Source organism: Poecilia reticulata, chromosome 3 (genome assembly GCF_904066995.2).
Source record: "Poecilia reticulata chromosome 3, P_reticulata-male-v2, whole genome shotgun sequence".
Taxonomy (NCBI): domain Eukaryota; kingdom Metazoa; phylum Chordata; class Actinopteri; order Cyprinodontiformes; family Poeciliidae; genus Poecilia; species Poecilia reticulata.
Genome location: NC_088832.1, coordinates 26,503,135 through 26,522,778, shown reverse-complemented (window position 1 = coordinate 26,522,778; position 19,644 = coordinate 26,503,135). Strand labels below are relative to the sequence as shown.

The 19,644-nt window shown below is 38.1% G+C and overlaps 1 protein-coding gene across 2 annotated transcripts; it reads left to right on the top strand.

The window, feature by feature from the left end:
- The first annotated feature begins 398 nt into the window (after nt 1-398).
- On the top strand, nt 399-19,346 carry ulk3 (unc-51 like kinase 3). Of its 2 annotated transcripts, XM_081605374.1 has the most exons (17): nt 399-523; nt 1,065-1,206; nt 1,382-1,522; nt 2,211-2,331; nt 2,539-2,634; nt 3,147-3,290; nt 5,288-5,370; nt 6,134-6,289; nt 6,417-6,522; nt 6,646-6,686; nt 7,950-8,052; nt 9,187-9,251; nt 10,029-10,107; nt 11,753-11,793; nt 15,538-15,585; nt 15,729-15,792; nt 18,322-19,346. In XM_081605374.1, exons 2-17 carry the CDS (start codon nt 1,102-1,104, stop codon nt 18,336-18,338), a joined length of 1,410 nt encoding a protein of 469 aa, XP_081461500.1. In that variant the 5' UTR covers nt 399-523; nt 1,065-1,101; the 3' UTR covers nt 18,339-19,346. The 2 variants fall into 2 exon arrangements, with proteins under 2 accessions (XP_081461500.1, XP_008403742.1); XM_008405520.3 differs by lacking the exons at nt 15,538-15,585; nt 15,729-15,792; nt 18,322-19,346 and having other exon boundaries at nt 11,032-11,793.
- Nucleotides 19,347-19,644: the final 298 nt, after the last annotated feature.

The window sequence follows — 19,644 nt, the reverse complement described above, 5'->3', positions numbered from 1 at the left end:
ACTCTATGATAGAGAGATAGAGTTGTGGAGCTAATATTTATGTTGAATGAGTGTACATGTCAAGAAAGGAAGGACTGAGAGATGAAACATATGTTTACATACAAAAAAAAACATAAATTTTTTTCTCAAAGAAGGGAGAGAGATAGAGGGGGATGCTGAGGAAGATGAGGATCTGACATCTGAGAGAGCTCCAAGGCAAAAGAACCCAAAATATTACCTAATATTCCTTTGTTGTTATTGAACATTATTCATTTTAAAACTGTATATAGTTGTTATTTGTTAAAAGTTTGTTAAAAGTTGTTATTTAACTTTTTTTTTAATGAAAACAGTTCAATAACAACACAGGAAATCTAGAGGGTTAGATCTCATTACTCTACAAATCTTACAAAAGTGCTACCATCAAGCTGCAATAGCAGAGCCTTCCACTGGGGGGCAGTAACAAAGTTTGAGACGGATTTCCTCGTCAGCTGCCTGTCAGCAGCAATGTAAACATTTCATTCATGTGCGGTGGACTTGCCTACAGGTTTGTGGAAACTGTTTGAATACGTGTTACTTATTTTTCTTATTAACCACGAAACGTTATGAGTACTTCAGTTGTATTTAAAGATAGCAAGAGACTTGAAACACTGGTGTTGTGTATTTCAGTGGTATCGCAGTCAGTGGTGTATATTAGCTAGCTATAGTTTGGGTAGCCAGCACAGAAACAGCAACAACTGAAACAGATTTAGTTTTATAAGTAGCCCGTCTGCTGTTTTCTTGTTTCAAAGACTTTAACACGCGTCTCTAAATCGTATACATGTTTCATGCTTTCGAGCTACATGAAGCAACAGCTATTATTAAAGTAACTTAGGATATTAGATACCTGTGTACAGAGATGAACCAGTGCTGCTAATTGATAAGGAGGGGACATTAAACCTATGATGTAAATGAGCTATAAACCCAGTGATTAGGACAATTTAGCCAGTATAAAGCAGAGAGATGTGGATAAGCTGTTGATCTCCAAATAAAGGTTGAAGATCAGTGTGTATAATAGTTAACAGCAACATGTTGACTTTGCATCACAGAAGTGACTGTGGGAACCTCTGATGTTGCTCTGTGAGCATGGCCTCAACCTCCAGTTTTGCCCCTCCAAAACTAGCAGACTTCATCCTGACAGAGCGCCTGGGCAGCGGCACGTATGCTACTGTCTACAAAGCCTACAGAAAGGTGAGTTTAGGAAAGAGGAAATGGAAGCCTTTCTGTTTGTCTATGTAAGTTAAATGTTTCTTCTTCTTATTGTTTTTTTTTTTTTTAGATTTACAAGTTTTCTGTTTTGATTTGACTTGATGGTCTTTACAAGTTTTAAAGAGTGATTTCTAAGCTCGTCATTGTGATCTAACAGGGGAACAGTCGAGAAGTGGTGGCAGTGAAAGTTGTAGGGAAGAAAACTCTCAACAAGGCCTCAACAGAAAACCTTCTCACAGAGATTGAAATCTTGAAGACTGTGCGTCATCCTCATATAGTCCAACTCAAAGACTTCCAGGTATGTGCTTGTAGAACAATTGCTTTGTAATCACACATCCAATTTTAGCATGTGAAAGTATGCTTTGTACTTTTACACAATAGAGTGTACAATCTTACTCATCAAGCAGCCCTGTGTTGCTGTAGAGCAAAATGGTGAGGTTTGAATATCTAACATTCTTTTTTGAATGTCATATGTCACCAATTTACAGCTTTTTCTTTTCAGATGTGGTCAGACCTTTACCTTATGATCGTTTTGTTCATATCCATGTCTGAAACTCTATACATAGTAGATGGGTAAACAGTCAGGAGGAACTTTTGGATAGAGTGATTAATTATTAACATCATCTTTGGACTTCAGAGAACACATAACATTTTAAAGACTCTGTAAAAATAAAACATTTTATTACTTGACAAAGTTTGTTCTCACAAGTTGCACCTGTAATTACCTGAATGGTCAGGTTGTATAGACTCTATTGAAGCTACCTATTCCAGCCATGCGTTGGTCATTTTGTGGCCCCTTTCTTCACTTTTGGGATGTTGATTTATCCATCATTGGTTTCATTATCCAGGGAGAGAAGAGTGTTTCCAATTGAGACACTATTTATGCTCACTCACGTTATTGTGATGTGAGTGTTGAAAGTTGCAATCTGAAGATTTTAAACCTCATAGCTAATCTTTAATATTTTTCTTCTCTTATTTTTTTTCAGTGGGATGGGGAGAACATCTATTTAATCCTGGAATGGTGTTCAGGTGGAGATCTCTCCCGGTTTATTCGCAGTCGCAGGATTTTGCCTGAGAGTGTGGCTCGGCGCTTCCTGCAGCAGATAGGTAAGGCATTCCAAGTTTAAACAAGTCATATTTTCAAATGTTACACACATTAAGCCCAACCATGTAAAGAAATATGGTTTTTCTCCTATCAATATATTTTTTATTATTTTGCATGATTTGTTTAAAATGTATACTTTTATTTTTAGAGCCAGTAGCATTTCTGATCATGTCTTTTTATGTGACGTTTACACATTTGTGCACAAACAGCCTGCGCTCTTCAGTTTCTTCATGAACGGAATATCTCACACTTGGATTTGAAGCCCCAGAATATTCTACTGAGCGGCTCGGTCCTCAAACTGGCAGGTGATCTCATTCCCACCCAAAAAACTGAACACAAACCCTTATGAATTTACTACACAGACAATTAATAGAAGCTGTCCCTTGCAAAAGCATGTAGATTCTTTGATCATTTTTACCTTTATACAGGTTAAAACCACAAACCTCGGCGTGTTTTGTTGGGATTTTAAGGATTAACGATGAAACTGACAGGCGGAAATTATGTGTTGACTGGGCAACTGTACATTCCATGAATCTGACTTTAATAGAAGAGTTTCAAGAAGAAAGCCATTGTTTAAATGAAAATCACTGGATATTTAAAGTATTTTTTCTTTTTAGCAGTCTAAAGTTTGCCACAAGCTATGTAGTGGACACAGCAAATATGTGGAATAACATCTCTACACAGCCTGAAGTATTTATTTGTAATATGTGAACACATTACAGGAGTAATACTTTTTAAGTCATACTTTTGCAAAGGACTGTACAAGCATCATTGTTTACAGAGAACATATTGCTTAATATTTTGACTTGCTGCCTAGATTTTGGGTTTGCCCAGTACATGTCACCGTGGGATGAGAAGAGTGTGCTGAGAGGCTCTCCTCTCTACATGGCTCCTGAGATGGTGTGCCGACGCCAGTATGACTCTAGAGTGGATCTGTGGTCAGTCGGCGTCATTCTTTACGGTGAGTGCTTTTTGAAAAATCTCCTTTGAAAACCTCCAAGATGAAAAACGCACGTCTTCAGATTAGCCATTTACACTATCTTCATTCACGTACGTGAATTTATATATACCGCTCAGGTCTTGAGCTATGGAGTGTGAGCCCCCTCTAATGGCTATTAATAACAACCTGACAGGGCAGCCTTTTCGCAAGAAAAGATTAATCACACGAGTGGACCTGCCGGCTTGAAGGAGCGCGCTCAGTAGGTCAGAACAGAATTGCACCATTAATCATGTAATGGCAGGCTGGTGAAGGGCCCTTTACAGGATTAATATTACAGTAATAAAATCATAATGTTGAAGTCACAAACGAGACTATTTCTGTTGATTGGAGCTCTTGACATCAGATTGTGTTTGAAAATTTGAATTTTTCAGGTAGCTCAAACACTACTCAATTCAATTTCTTTTATGCAACATCTAAAAAATTAGCACTTTCACATCAATCTATCGAACTTAGTTAGTTAATTCCTCTGCGTTATTGCATTCAGTGATTTTTCAGTGAGTTGAGTTGAATGAGCACCACAGGTGATTAACAATTAGCAGCCAGTCAGCGCTGTTTGGGTCTATTCCTGTTTTCAAATGTTAAACATACAACATACTGTGGAAATTGGTTAGAATAGAGAGAGGAAATGAAGAGTGACCAATTTGCACTCTGAGAACAAGTATATGTAAAAGATGTAACACAGTAGATTACCTTAAAGGGGTAACGCAGGTAAGTTCTTTGGTCTCAACTTTTCCCTGATTTGAAGGCCAATTTTGCTTACAAGACTTCACGACCCATCTTCTTTGTTGTTTCATACTTTTGTTTATTGATTTTATATATTCAAAATGCCTTCATTTCCAGTGTTAAATGCTCATCAGACATTAAAGTGTATTGACCTTTCAAAAGGCATATTTGTTGTATTATTCCATTATTTGTATGTCACTTGGAAATGGTCTCAAAACAACAATCGCAATAACTTCTGGACCATTTATTGTCCATCAAAATTTGTTATTGTGACAGACCTATTAATACAATAAATGACCTTAGGAAATATTAGGAGGAGCAACTGTTGTAAAAGGCAGCTTTTACAACAGTTTACAGATCTTTTATTAAACTAAGCAAATTTTCTCTTTATGGAAGTTCTTTCTTTTAAACAATATAACACATTTTCTGGTGGAAGAGGGAGTACTTCACTCAATCATGTGCAAAAACACAATTGTACACAAACACCCACACTCAAATCAGCAGCATAAAAAGTCAGAGGCACTTAAACAAAAGCTGCAAGCTGTTTGATTAATATTACACTGCTTGTTCTTCATGGAGACTCATACAGTTAGTATTAATTTGAACTGAGGTTTAAAATGTTGTTCTGTACTGCATAAAGGTCTTAAGCCTCATTTACAGTGCCTTGCAAAAGTCTTCATATCCCATAAACCTCTCACAATTTTTTACATTCCAGCCGCAAATTTCAGTGTTTGTTATTAGGATATTATTTATTAAACAACATAAAAAAAACATTAGCTGGTCAGAGTTCATGGGAGGAGGGATGGAGTTAATATGACACAAGAAAATTGTGATAGAAAACCTACCAGAGGTGCAGAAGACTTGAGACCGAGGCGGAGGTTGCAAAGACCTTAAAGGGGTCATATTATTCAAAATTCACATATTGCACATTTTCGTACTTCCATTTTGGTCTCTACTGCCCATGCGCTCAAAACTGGCAATAAGTTGATGCTTTTTGGTGTCTGGAAAATTTTGATTTAAAGTGACAGGAGATCCTAAAACAGCTCATTCTGAAAGTAGCTTAAGATACGCAGGAGGGGAGCATCGCATAATGCTAAAACTCCATCATAGTACTGTCTATTTTACATTTAAAGTTGCTGACAGATAATACCAGCTTGATGTCATTCATTTAGTTTGATTTGATGAGGAATCTACCCCTATCAGTAAATTTCTTTCCATTATTTCTGGTCACACAGAGGCTCTGTTTGGACGAGCTCCATTTGCATCAAAGTCATACGCTGAACTGGAGGAGAAAATACGAAGCAATCAACCAGTCGAGGTAAACATTTACAATTTAAACTAATTGCAGTCAGTTCTGCTCCTCCAAACAGTGCCAGATTTTAAAACTGTCTGGAATAATGCAAGTAAGGTTGTTTTTGAATTGCCTTTAATTTCTTAATCTGATATACAGACATAATCAGGCTGAGTAGGAATGAGATAAATTAAAATTCCCTACAAGCATCAGTGTAGTCATGTTTGAAGCTTCTTTCTTGTCAATCTGCCTTTATACCACTAGATGGCAGAGTTTTTATATTTGTGGAGGGCTGGTTCCATCCCTTACATTTAGAAAGCCTGTTTGGGATAACATCTACAGCACATGTTTGTTAATGAAGAGAATTGCATATAGAGATATGATGTTCAAAACTACTAGGTGTTTCTGTTAGAAGACAATGTGTCTGAATGTTAATATGTTTTCAGATTTGTGATGTGCAAAATCTTTTTTTAAACAAAAAGGTTATTCCTGTTTATGATTTCTGGTACATACAAAATAAGCCCTGTGTGAATGAGGCATTGGGAAGTTCCGCCTATGTTTACTTTTGATGAAGAAGTGCTTTCATGCCAACTGAATTCCCAAGTCAAGCATTAGGCTTTGACTCGTGGAATCACATTAGAGCATTGTGCATTATCCAGGGATCCACATTGACTCTAAAGGTCATCTTTTGTCAGAACGTAGAGATGTGGGACACAAGCACTGTCCTTTCTTTTCTTGGATCATCCTGCTAACTGCGCGCAACATAATAAGGTTGTGTTTTATGCATTAGCTCCCTCCCGGGGCCCGAGTCTCCAAGGACTGCAGAGACCTTCTGCTGAGGCTGCTTGAGCGAAATCCAGATGCCCGGATCACCTTTGAGGAGTTCTTCACTCACCCTTTTTTGGATATGGAGCACATGCCAAGCGCAGACAGCATAGTGAAAGCAGTAAGAGAAGGAGAAGGCATCAGCTTCTGGACAAACACCACAAACACTACAAGCCAATTATTATTTTACATAGTTTTAATAGTTCACACTGACAGATGTTTTTTTTTCTTTTCATTGGTATTTAAAGAAAGAGCTGGTGCTGCAGGCTGTGCAGAAGGACCAGGAGGGGGAGCGCTCCGAAGCACTGTCTTTCTACTGCAGTGCCCTCGAGCACTTCGTCCCCGCCATTCACTGTAAGGGCAAGATATACTTTCATATCCTGTCTGTAGCTTATCTACTACACAGCACTTTCTTTGCACAAACAAAATAAACTGAGAAGGAATGCTCATTCTGAAATATTTCCTCTTCTTCCATAGATGAGATGGACCGACAGCGCAAAGATGCTCTCAGGGAGAAGGTAGGCCCAAAGGAACTTTTCATATGTGTAGCATGAATAAGTTCTGCAAATAATTTTTAAGTCAGTCATATAACCTCAGAGTTAATCTAAAGGATTAAACAAGGAGAAGATTTATGTAGGATCAAAGATAACAATTTAACTAAGATTATGAGAAGAGTCATTGTGAGCTTGTAGACAATGATTTTAAAGTAGTTGTGCTCAAGCTAAAGCATATTTTCTAATGATTTATTTAAGCAAAACAAATGCACAAACAAAAAAGCAAAACAGAAGATAGTAATTCTAATATTACTTTAAAAAACAGTGCCAAAAGGAGGCAGTGTTGTGACTAACTTTCAAAATAACATCTTAAACTGAGTATAATCTAAATTTATCAATATTTTATTCATCTCTCAACATCCTAGAGAAATAAACTCAGACTAGTTTTAAGTTCAAATACATAATGGTAATGTTGGGGAAAGAAATACAAAGTTAGATGAATCTCAAGTTTTGGAGTCACTTCGATTGCTCAGGTTTCAGCAACAAAAACATGACTAGAGAAAGAATTAAGCACCATAGCATGGTGTTAAATTGAATGAACAGCAAACCTTCAATATTTGGAAGAAAGGCAAAAATATTTTTCTGCAGCAAAACAAGATAAATGTAATAAAGTAAATGTGTTCAACCAAAACACTTTACAGAACCCAGACAGAGCTTTTTCTCTTGGCACTGTGTTATTCTTGGGGAGGAGTTGTCATGACAACCAATCAGAGGCAGTCTTGGGGTAGCCAAGAGATTTATCACATTTGACAGCTAATAATAACTTGGATTCTATTACGTTTTCTAAAACATATCCTTTGGCCTAAGATAGAGAAAAATATCCAGAGTATATTACTCTTTACAAAATAGTATGCAGTTACTAGGCCTGTCTCCACTCTTTTTCAAGCATCACTCACTATTTAAACCTAAGCAAGAATTATTTTAAACCTTTTATGTTTTTTTTTTTTTTTTCCTGAATTGATAAAATGACCTCAGAGTGTTGTTGGCATTCAAACAAATTTCTTTTTTTGAGCACAACAGCTGTTGAGGTTTTAAAACATTTGGATTTCAGAGATTTGTCCACCTGTGTCAAAGAACAGCGTATCGTAAAGCCAATTATGATATGTTGCTGAACACTACAAATAACAACAATACACTTTCTCTATCCGTCCTTTTTAGTGGCATGCAGTGTAAATGGAAAAATGTTTTGTTGATCAAATAAAGTCATTGTAAGGGTTCAACCCACAGGTCAGGCAGTATGTGTCGAGAGCTGAGGAACTGAAAGCCCTTCTCGCTTCGGACAACAAGCGGAGCTTCGAGGAGGCTAAGACATCCAGAGATGTTCTCCGAGGTAAAGAGCGTACCCCTTGTCTTTGTTTCCAAATAGGTCTTAAAACTTTTTTTCCAGAAGGCTCATCCATGTGGGCAGCTCCAAATTTCATATCCCTTCAAGTGAAACTTATTGGTAAAAATCTCAGTCCGTATTGATGTTAAACAACATAGTGGATACTGACAGTTGTTTTCTATAATATGCTTGAACCCTGGAGGTTCCTGGGTTTTTCTTTAACATCCTAACCAATATCCTTTTATTGGTTGTGATAGTTTGGGTCAGATGATTGACATTTAGGCACAATGTTCCAGCAAATCAATGACTCCAGTCACTCAACAAATGTGGTTTTGCAATGGACAAAGTATGCTAACATTTAGTGTCAAGAAGGCCACAACTGCAGTGCCTTTGCTTTTGCTCTAAAATACCTGGCAAGAGGACTGGCCCCAAAATTGTGCCAGGATCTTATTATTGACTGCAAAGAAAATGTGGTTTAGAGTTGCTTTAGAACCATAATAAATGGAACATTGACCAACATATTCAATGTTTATTAATGATCTTAATGATGGCACTACTCAAAATGTAATATTTGTAATATATAATATTTCACTGCCTTTTCAATAATTGGCTGTGTTGTTTCTATGACTTCTTAATATTGTGTTTTTAATATGTAAAGCACTTTGAACTGCCTTATTGCTGAAAGGTACAATACAGACAAACTTGATTGATTTATTGGTATCTCAGGAACTTCCTAAGGGACAATTTGTTTGTGTGCAGAAGTGTGGAGAACATCTGCACTACAGTCAAATTTTGGAACCCAGGTTTTTTTTTTTTTTTGCAAGATTCACTGAGATTGTGTCTCTTCTGTTTATTCCACCCTTGAAACAGTCATTAGACCTGAGAACAGTTCAAATAAATTATTGAAACCACCAAATTAATGGGATAATGATGACATTTAATCCTGTATATAAACTACTGACTGGATGCACTGTTTTTCTCAGCTTTTTTTAATATTGCTAATTTATCCAAATCATGAATACTTGGTGTTTTCAGCAGTCCTTTTTATGAGATGAATGACTGTGAGCTGTAAGCTACATTTTTTTCTTCACGTAGCACTATTACTGAATTTAGAAATGTATTTTATTAATTTTTTTATAGAAATGTCTAAAGACCAACCTCGTCTCTTGGCTGCCTTGGAGATGGCCTCTACAGCTATTGCCAAGGTGAGACACTGGGAGACGACATCAAGGGCTTTTGAAGAATGTTCTTGTTGGTGTCGCTAAAAACATTTTCTAGATCAATAAAAGATAGAAAAATTTTTCCCCAGAAAGTTGGGAAACAATACACCCACTATTAAGACAGCTGTCTGAGGCTCCTTTTCAGGCAATAACTCCTACGAAAATGTGTTCTGTTCCACTTTGTTTTAATAAAATACTGCATGTTTAATTTACTGCTGAAGACATAAAATAAAAACGAATACACAGAAAAAATATTTAGCATTTTAATTTTATAAAATGCTCCTGAGTACTTTAAACTTGGCAAGTTTGACCCACAATTCAAAAAGTTTGGACATCACTGCTGTATTATAGCTAACTCAGGGGCATTCAGTTTACTTGTTTGTTAATTTTTGCAGGTAGTTGGTTATACATAGCGTTTTACTGCCACATATCAGAATAAAGGAGACTAAATATAAATGCACACCACACATTTTAGAGTTTCTTCAGTAAGAACGCCTGAATATGATCCTTATGATTTTGCTCTATCCCTTATGCATTTCCAATGAAATATACTGAGGTCTGTATTTGCAAAACAACAAAGTATAAAAATGTTCAGCAGTGTGGGAATGCTTTTCCAACAGTTTCACCATGTTGTGCTTACAAACTGAACCTTTAGAAAACCAAGAATGAATAAATGAGTAATGTGACTTTTATGGGACTTGTTTATTGTGATAATTGGGCAGTATCAAATCAGGTTCTGATCATCTGAATCTGCTTCCATAGGAGGAGAATGAATCAGATGATCTGGAAGCTTTGGATATGTACCAGCAATGCTTAGGAGAGCTACTGTTGGCATTAGCAGGTAACCAAATGCATTTATTGCATAATGTTCAGAATTTAATGCAATATTCCATATTGACCTTAGTTTTATTACTGAGGCACTGCACTGATATCAAAGGTAAGTTCAGGAACATTTTAGGAAGAAATGGAAGAAATGTACCCTATTTTATATTCCCAAAACGTATCATTCATCTGCATTCTGAGAATGAGCCTAGTGAGCAGAGAAGGGTTGAAAAACGTATCTTGATATTTAATAGTATACTATGAAACACTGGTGAACAAGTGGCATAACATTTCCTGTTTTATCCATAGTTTTCAGTCCACGTCATTTTATTTTTAAGTAGTTATGAGGCATGGGGCGAAATTTAAATTCTGCTGCCTGCAAGTTACTCAACATCTTGTTGCTAGGTAACCAAAGAATGAGTGAGTGAGTTGATTCCACTCATCATGCTTTGCTTAGCTTAGCGTGAGAGGTTGATAGCATGGTGTTAAATTGAATGAACAGCAAACCTCCAATATTTGGAAGAAAGGCAAAAATATTTTCTGCAGCAAAACAAGATAAATGTAATAAAGTAAATGTGTTCTCCGATCCAGAATGCTGTGCGATTCTGGATCGGAGTTCAGTGAATATTCTCTAAACTGAATATTGAATATTCCAACAGACGTATTTTCTATTGATTTTGATTACGGGTCTATTGCAGTATATATTACTGATTAATTGTCCAGCTTTAGAGCGGGGAAGGGCTGCTTTGTTAGAGGTGAGGTTACAAATTTGCTAAACAATGTGGTATCACAGAAATCATATGTAGACAGAAAGAGGCGAAACTTCAAATGCGAGATTAGATCACTAAGAAGGAGTAATGAAGATTTGGAGTCTTTTAAGTGACAGACGTGGGAGTAACTGAAGACACTCCAGCAACTCACTCTGTGGCTTGGCGTCCATTAGGCCTGGTTCATGAGCTCATCTGGGAGATCAGCCTAATGGAAGAGGTGGAACAGAGTCATCCAGATGTGGCTTTGAGCTGGGATGAGACCGGCTGCCAGTGCCCTGTGTGTGGTATGAAAGCCCTGCCATCTGCTTCCACTTCAGACACCATATTTCAACTGTGTGTGTTACTGAAACCTGGAGACAAACAAAAACTATTATCCCAGTTGCCACAACTTTATTGCTTAAATGTGTTGCGGGGATGAAACTGGAGAAACTCTTTATGTAAGCAGGAGTATAACATCAAATTAGATGTGCTAAGAAAGGTCTCCAGGTTGTCTATGGAGAAGCAATTCCTGTTTCCCCCACTGTCAGGGCGCGTCGTTGTGCAGCAGATTCCACCACAGTGATTGTTGGGGAGAAAACATTGGTTCTTTGTTCACCCAAAAGCTCTTTGCTGTTCAGCTCCCCAGTGCACCTCCCTGCCACAGATCCCTCCTCCTTTTTCTCCTCTTTCTGCCACTCTACCCTCCAGCACAACCGACTGTGAAAACAATGGCCTAGATTAGAACAATTTCCACTTCTTCAGCCTCCAGTCAACACGCTAGTGAAATCCAATCTAGTAGTTCGCCTCTTCGTGAACAAAAATGATTAGGTACTCGACTCCCCTCCTATTTTAGTTTCATTATTTCTCTGCTCTTCTTGTTGTTGTTTTTTGTATCCCCCTCTCTACTCGATGCAGCTGAGCCCCAGGGTCGCAGGAGAGAGCTGCTCCACAGTGAGGTGAGTGGGTGAAGAAATGGTTCTACTTTTAGCACCAACAAGCTCGCTGATAACCATCACATGAACCATATTTGGTTTCCTCAGCATTAAGGAGGGGGGAAAACAACATAAGTCATCCTCCATAATTATTATCACACATTTGCATCAATCTCTTCTCTATGATTTTAAATATTTATGCTAACTATGTGTGAAAGCAATCATAGTTGCTTGCCTAAACTAAATTGTGCAACTATGGCCAATATTGCACATCCATGAAGTGAGTTATTCAGGTAATGAAGTTTCACAACTCAGGAACTTTATTGTTTTTCCTAACCATGATTGCTCTAGTTAGGTTGCTTTTTGTCACCGCAAACCAAACAAAACAGACAGACAACAGCAACCATAAACCATAGAGGCCTTCACATTTAAGAAGATATAGAAAACAAAAAAATAAATAAATAAATTGCTGTTTAGGCTTAATAATTGTCAGCAAGGCATAAATATTCAATTCAATTCGATTTTTGTTGGAAAATGGCAGCAAAGAGTGGCTTCTTAGGATCAGAGTCCCCATAGCAACCATTACATGTCAAATCAAGGCAGTTCACAGTGCTTCACATGATAAAAACATAACACAATAACCAACTATGAAACAAGCATCAGACATTACATTTTGTCAAAGGCCATCATCAAAATCATCAAGAATAATCATCATTAATTAGACATCAGGTGTATTGATAAATGTTCCAGGTGTTTTTAATCAGAGGCAGCGCTAAACAAGTGGGGTTTAGCCTTGATTTAAAGTAACTCAGTGTTTTGGCTGTTTTGCAGTTTTCTGGAAGTTTGTTCCAGATTTGTACTTATCTACATATCACACATGTGAGAAGTGATGCAAAAAAAAAACCCTGAAAACATGTGGAGTTGGAAAATACAGACTTTATGTGGAACTTTTTGCTTTGATTAGATAAGGCTAAGATTGGTAATAATTCAGATCAATCACATTCATTCAAACCCCATCATTTAGTTAGACTGAGACCACATAGGGTCAAATATGTTTGCAGTTATAATGAACATTAATTTACCTGCTAAATGTTTAAATGCAGGAGTGCCTGCTTTAAGTTGTGCTGTGTAGACTTTTAGCTTTTTTTTCCAGTGGAAACAAAAAGATGTTGTAGCATCAAACTTGAACTGATACATTCGTCCCGATTTGGTTAATTTTGGGTGATGGATCAGTCAATGTATCATGAGAAACCGATCTTATCTGCCTCTGGACAAGTCTGAAAATCAGTCACTGTCCCCTTTTTGCTCTGCTGTGAGAGAGGCCTGACTGACACACCCGCCCACAAGGTCACTTTTTCATGTGCGCGCTTAACAATAGTCACCCCACTGTTGCCAACTTATTGACTTTGTCGCTATATTTAGCGACTGTTCAAACAAAAGAAATCGGTATCATCCAAAATCGCATCAGGCTTTTTAGCGATTGTTGATCAGCCAGAAAACTGCAGTCGGTTCACCCCCAGTAAACACACCATCACAAATGAATTTCATAGACTCGGTAAAGTCTGTCAGTGAAAATGAGCCACTGTTGTTGACAGTTTCTTAAATTGAACACATTCAACTATTATGTCACATGAAAAAGTATAGGGATGGTTCATTGTTAGGTCCTTCCCTTTTCAGCTAACACATATGTGCCTACTAAAGTTTATTGAAGACCATTAAGGAGACACAGCTGTCATATCAGATTTATCTTGTCAATGCAGCTTTGTGAGCTACAGCTGGTTGTGTCCTATAAAAGTGCAGAAACTGAAAACATGAGAAACTGTCCGTTTTTACTGTGTTGTAAGACTTCACATGACCAAGACAAACCAAGCTATGAAAATAATGCCAGAACTCTGAGATATTTCTGCAGCAGTTAAAGTCGCCAACACCACAGCACCATCTATAATTCTCATATGGCGGAGAGAACCACCAGCTGCCATCCTCGATTTGACTGCCCAGCCAAAATTAGTAATTAGGCATGAATGACCTTTATCAGACATGTAATCAGCAAGCTAAATTTTACTCAAAAATATGACATCTCAAGCTTTTATAGCAGATCTAGAGCGTGCTAAATTTGAGTTTCCAAAACTGTTTGGCTGCGACATTATAGAGCTCTTTGGTGAGAAAATAATTTTTTGTATAAATGAAGAAAAATTTAAAATTCTTAGAATCGAATGAAAATATCAGAAAATTCTTGCATGATTGTACATTTTGATAATCTAGAAAGACCTTCATTAGAACAGAAAACAATCCCTCAGAAACTTCAAATGAGTCTTTTATTACCTGTGTAGATTTGCTGTTGATGCTCTGTAAGTGTTTTCTTTTGAGCCATTGTTTATCTAGCAGCTGAACCAACAAAACATCATATTTCAGCAACAAACCTCAAGAGGGAGGGCAGGGCCCTGAGTGGGCCTCATGGACCTCCCTGTTTGAAGTTTTATGGGTGCTTGCCTTAAGTAAATTCAGATGCGGCTGTAATAATCTAATGCAGCATCGGGAGGCGGTGTTCGGGAAGAGAGAGGTAAATTAAAAGCATGTGTGTTTGTTAGAACCCAAAGCAGCCGACACACACTGCCTCAGTTTGTGTTCATAACTATTTTAGAAAATCCTTCTTTTAAAGTTTCCCATTCTGGCTCCTCATAGCTATTATTGTCTTTTAGCGTCATGTTCCGCTTACACATGTATGTCTCCCACATTTGTTGTTCTTGCTGATTAGAGGGATCCTGATTAAAGTCTTGTGGTGAGATAATGTCAGGATAGGAACCGGATCCTGAGAACTGGCGGTTAAAATGATTATTGTATATAATGACTCTTGAAGGCACGTTGCAGAGCTCTTAGGTGTTTGCAGTTTGTTAGTTCAGTCTGTAAATGTTGCTGCAGCTCAACCCAAGAGGGTTTGACGACACATGCAGGTGTCACAGAGTCAAGAACCTTCTGGATCAACAAAGGATTTATAGCAACCTGCTAACAGCTGTTACCAGTGGCAAATGTTTAACACATGACCTATAAAAAATAACAAAGAAAAATGTGGAAAACCTTTGCAAGAGTTAGAATGTCAGATTGTAATCAGTCACTTTTTTTGTTATGTGAAATTATTGATACTACTCAAACTCTGGGATTTTTTTTTAAAGTGGAAGGAAAACAAATCATCTTAAATGTGTGGTGTGCACATATGTTCACCCCATCTTAGTAGTCTGATTAGTAAATATAGCAAATATAGTCTATTGTATCATTTTCCTTTTACTTCACAATAATGCACTACTTTATGTTGCTTTGTCACACGTACCAATAATGTAATGTAATAAATGTTTGAAAAAATATAGTTTTGCAAAGGATTGTATGTTAAACTAATTGGGGGTTTTGTTCTGACAATATATGTGCAAATATTTAAATATAGCTTGGATATTTTAGTAAGTTGTGTTTTTTTTGTTGTTGTTTTTTTTGTCACACATGGCCTTTACTCATTAGTAGTTTGAAAGAAAGGGAGGCCATGCGGTAAATGACCCCGGAATGGGAATCAAACCTGGGCCAGCGGCACTTTCTCTGAGTCACATGTTACCCTGATATTTGATTATATTAGATGAATTCCCCACATCTGCCTCTAGAGCCATCACTAAAATAACATCAGCAAAAACTGTGCTCTCTATAAAAGTTAGAAACGTTAGTGAACACACCCTTGTTTTCAGGGCGCATAATGTTATTTATGGGAACTTTTATGTCTCCTGTCAGATAAAAAGCCTCATGGCCCGAGCTGAATACCTCAAGAAGCATATCAAGGTAAAATATACTGGTTTTACTATCAATCAATTATCTAAGGATAATTACTTATTTTAACTTCTTTCTGAATGGTAATAAACTGGTTCATAGAATGATGATGATTAACTTAATTTCAGTAGATTGTTGTCTGTCTTCATTTTCAGATGGAAGAGACTGAGAGGGATGTGTCTCTGGATCGGGAGTCTCTTGCAGAATCTGTCAGAAGCTGTGAGTTTCCCTGCTATGCTGAGTAAACCATTTCACCAAACCAGCAGCGTTGTACTCCAGTGTTTGCAGTTACGCTGATAAGTAAAAACATAGCGGGGCTGTTAGAGGAATATGGCAAGCATTTGGTGCCACAAACTGCAATAAAATATCCTTTCATTAACGGTTTTTCCACTGGTTAAAAATGAGCCATCGTCTTGCTGTGTTGCTTGCCACCCTGTAGGGCGTTCAGGCTCTTTGATTTTGCTCTTGGACAGCTCTGTGCAGCTCGGTGGCTCTTGTAAAGCCCCACTTGTGAAAATGAAATATGATGCAAAGAAAGACTGACCCTTAAAACACAAACCCTTGGAGAAATAACAGCTTCTTATTTCTATTAAATACTCAGTGGCTGGATGTTGTTACATATTTTCATATGCAGCTGGACCACAGCGTACCATTACTTGGTTTTTAATATACCTGGATCTCCACAGTGGTTACATATATAGACAAAGTCCTAATTCAGAGTATTTTCTGGGCTTAACTCCAAGATTGCTAGTGGATACCTAAAGCCCAGACAATATCCTGTTCTCAGAAATAAATTCCTCAGGAATTATGAATTTAAAAAAAAAATAAGGAAAAGGGTGCGGGGGAGGGCACTAAGAAGTCAGCAGGCTGCTCAAGCTTTATGAAGAATGTGGCTTCTTACCCTGCCGCTGTTGTTTTAATGAAACCAAACTACAGTCGGGCTTACCAGCTGGCCTGGATCCAACAGCAGCTGCTCCAGAGTGGGTCGCAGCAACGCCCATGCCTGCCTGGTGGCCTGAGACTCCACCAGAATATGCAGCAAAATGCTGAGAATCATCACACTGTAACCCTGAGACAGCAGAGCAGCAGGCAGTGTTCTTTTTTTTTATTACAAATACAGTCTCTCATAAAGCACAAAAGATCCTCAAAGACTTGTTAACAGAGGGCGCTTTGGAAGTAAGGAACAGAAGGGGAAAAAACACAAAGTTCCTCTCACACAAGTGTTTCCAAATCTTATGAGTAAATAAGTAGCAGCAGACATCCAACCTTTGGAAGCAGCCATAATTTTTAATTTATGCAGCAAAACTTTCTGGATGAATAATTAGATTATAATTAGGATTCATATTGATGTTTTTAATAACAGGTAATTAACTTCTTCCAAACAATTAAAAATATGTTACCTTATTTTTATTCATTCACTTGTCATACATTACAAGACCAAATTTCTGTTCATTTTTATGATTATGGCTTAGAGTTAAAGATTTGTAAGAATGAATTATTTAATAATTTATAAAATATAAGGGACTGCACAGTGGCGCAGTTGGTAGAGCTGTTTCCTTGCAGCAAGAAGGTTCTGGGTTCGATTCCCGGCCCCGGTCTTTCTGCATGGAGTTTGCATGTTCTCCCTGTGCATGCGTGGGTTTTCTGCAGGTACTCCGGTTTCCTCCCACAGTCCAAAAACATGACTGTCAGGTTAATAGACCTCTCCAAATTGCCCCTCGGTGTGAGTGTGTGTGTGCATGGTTGTTTGTCCTGTGTGTCTCTTTGTTGCCCTGCGACAGACTGGCGACCTGTCCAGGGTGACCCCACCTCTCGCCTGGTACGCTAGCTGGAGATAGGCACCAGCACCTCTCCCGACCCCACTAAGGGACAAGGGTGTAAGAAAATGGATGGATGGATATTTATAAAATACAGAAATGTCATGGCCTTCACAATCAAGGAGAAGACTGATGTGGAGTGTGTCTGACACTCACTGACTCTCTCCACAAGGACGATAAGCCACAACAAGAAAGCTACTTCTTTATAGAGTAACAAATGAAAGTTGTATTATTAGAAAGTTGAATGGATGGAAAATATTTTGCCAAAGAATGGTGCACAATCCACAGGGCTGACAAAAGCCTTTAGTGGAAATGTCACAAGGTGTAGACTGTTCCTTCAAGAGTCGCCACACTCAGACTCGTCCAATACACGGGCTGCAACTCTCACTGCTTGTGTAAAGTCACTCCTGAACCTGGAGGGGTACGGTGAAAAGGACTGGACTGTAGCTCACTAGTCCAAAGTTTGCATTTCATTTTAAATTTAAGTTCTCACACTTTGGAGAAAGACTGAAGAGTTGCTTGAAGTCCAGTGTGAAGTTTCCACACAGGACTGATCTGAGGAGTCGTGTCATCTGCTGGTGTTTGTCCACCGTGTCACTTTACAAAAATAATGTATTACTGGTCGTATGTAGTATTCTGACTAATGAACTGACTTACGGGATTTCATTACATGAAACCATAATCCTCAAAATCAAATGAGATAAATGCTCAGAAAGCATCACTGTGCATAACAAATTTGTATAATTAATGACTTTTTGTATTGGATTACTGAAATCAATTAACTTCTCAATGATATTATCATCACATAATACATAATGATAAATGTGATTACCACCCTGTCCTTATGAATTACCTAAAATATGATGGGAAGCCCTTTTTATTTGGAGCGTGTGGCATTGATGAATAACATGAGTCTCCTGTTCCTTTTCAGCGTGCAGCTTGCAGTGAGCGGGGCTGCAGCAGCTGTGAAACCCAGGAATGTCCTGCGGGTCGTCCGTCAATGTTCAGGATGGACACGGCGACCTCACCACACCAGGCCTTTGCAGGGGCCAAAGCACACCACATCCTAACCAACTGAGCACACTATCTGGGTGGGATGTGACAGTTGCCAACCAAAGGTGGGCAATGTTTTGGCTGCTGCTTTAAAGGTCCCTAAACCAAATGAATTGGCAGGTAAAGGACTCGGTTTAAATGTTGTTGTTTCATTTTTAATAAGGGAGACTGGAGGGTGCTAAAGTCCTGAAAAAGTAGCTCTTGAATTTTGGATTTGCACACTGGTGAATGTGAAAGTTTCCTGCCTTTTACTGCGTGTTGTTAGCGAGCCGAGCCTCAATCCCCTCCTCCAGACACACCATTGATATGTAAATTCTGGACAGCTTGTCTGACAATACCAACACTGTTATGCTAAATGAGTTAAACTGAGACCACTGCATTAGTTATCACACGACATCTACAGGTCCTTTCAGCATGCCTAGGAGCTGCATAAAAAGCAAACACAATCAAATATGAACTGTAATGTTTAATCACTGGTGTTTAGAAATGTACTGTTAACTAGTCAGATTTGTGCAAGCCCTTCTTCATCGCCTGTACTGTGGGTCAACCACAGGCTCATCATGCTTTCATCACTGACTGAATCCTCATCAGAGGTGTAACTTCTGTTTCACTTGCACTGGCGTGTTTAGGTTTGGGTGGGGGATCTGTATCTGAACTCCTCACAAATCCTTCAAGGCTTCTGTTAAAGAATAACAAGTTGAACAGATATGCTGACTTCTTTTGTACGTTGGATCCAGCTGTAAAACATGTCCCTAAAGGGAAGATTTTTAGGCAGCTGCAATTTCCACTCTGCTGTTTGGTTTACTTTTTTTTTTTTTATAAAATACCAAACCTGTTTTTATTATGTATTTATTGGGAGACAAAATGATAATAAAGATGCATATTATTCCAAAAAAAATCTGATCTTCAAAGTTAGTTTTTTCTTTTCTGCCCAATTGTCGATGCCGCATATTAACAGTTAAATTTTTAAATGTCTGCATGTCAGTCGATCTTTGAAAGCAAAACTGCTGGGATCATGTGCTAGAGGTAAGCATGGACTCCATGGTGTAAGCAGAGTATCCTGGAAAAACAAAGATGTCATGAAAAATTACAGAAAACTCAAGACACGTTCCACCTGTCACGGCAGCTGTAAAAGCTTTTGTTGTAAAAGAGAGAGATACGCAGCTCTGATTTGAAACGTCCAGGACGGAGAACCATGCGG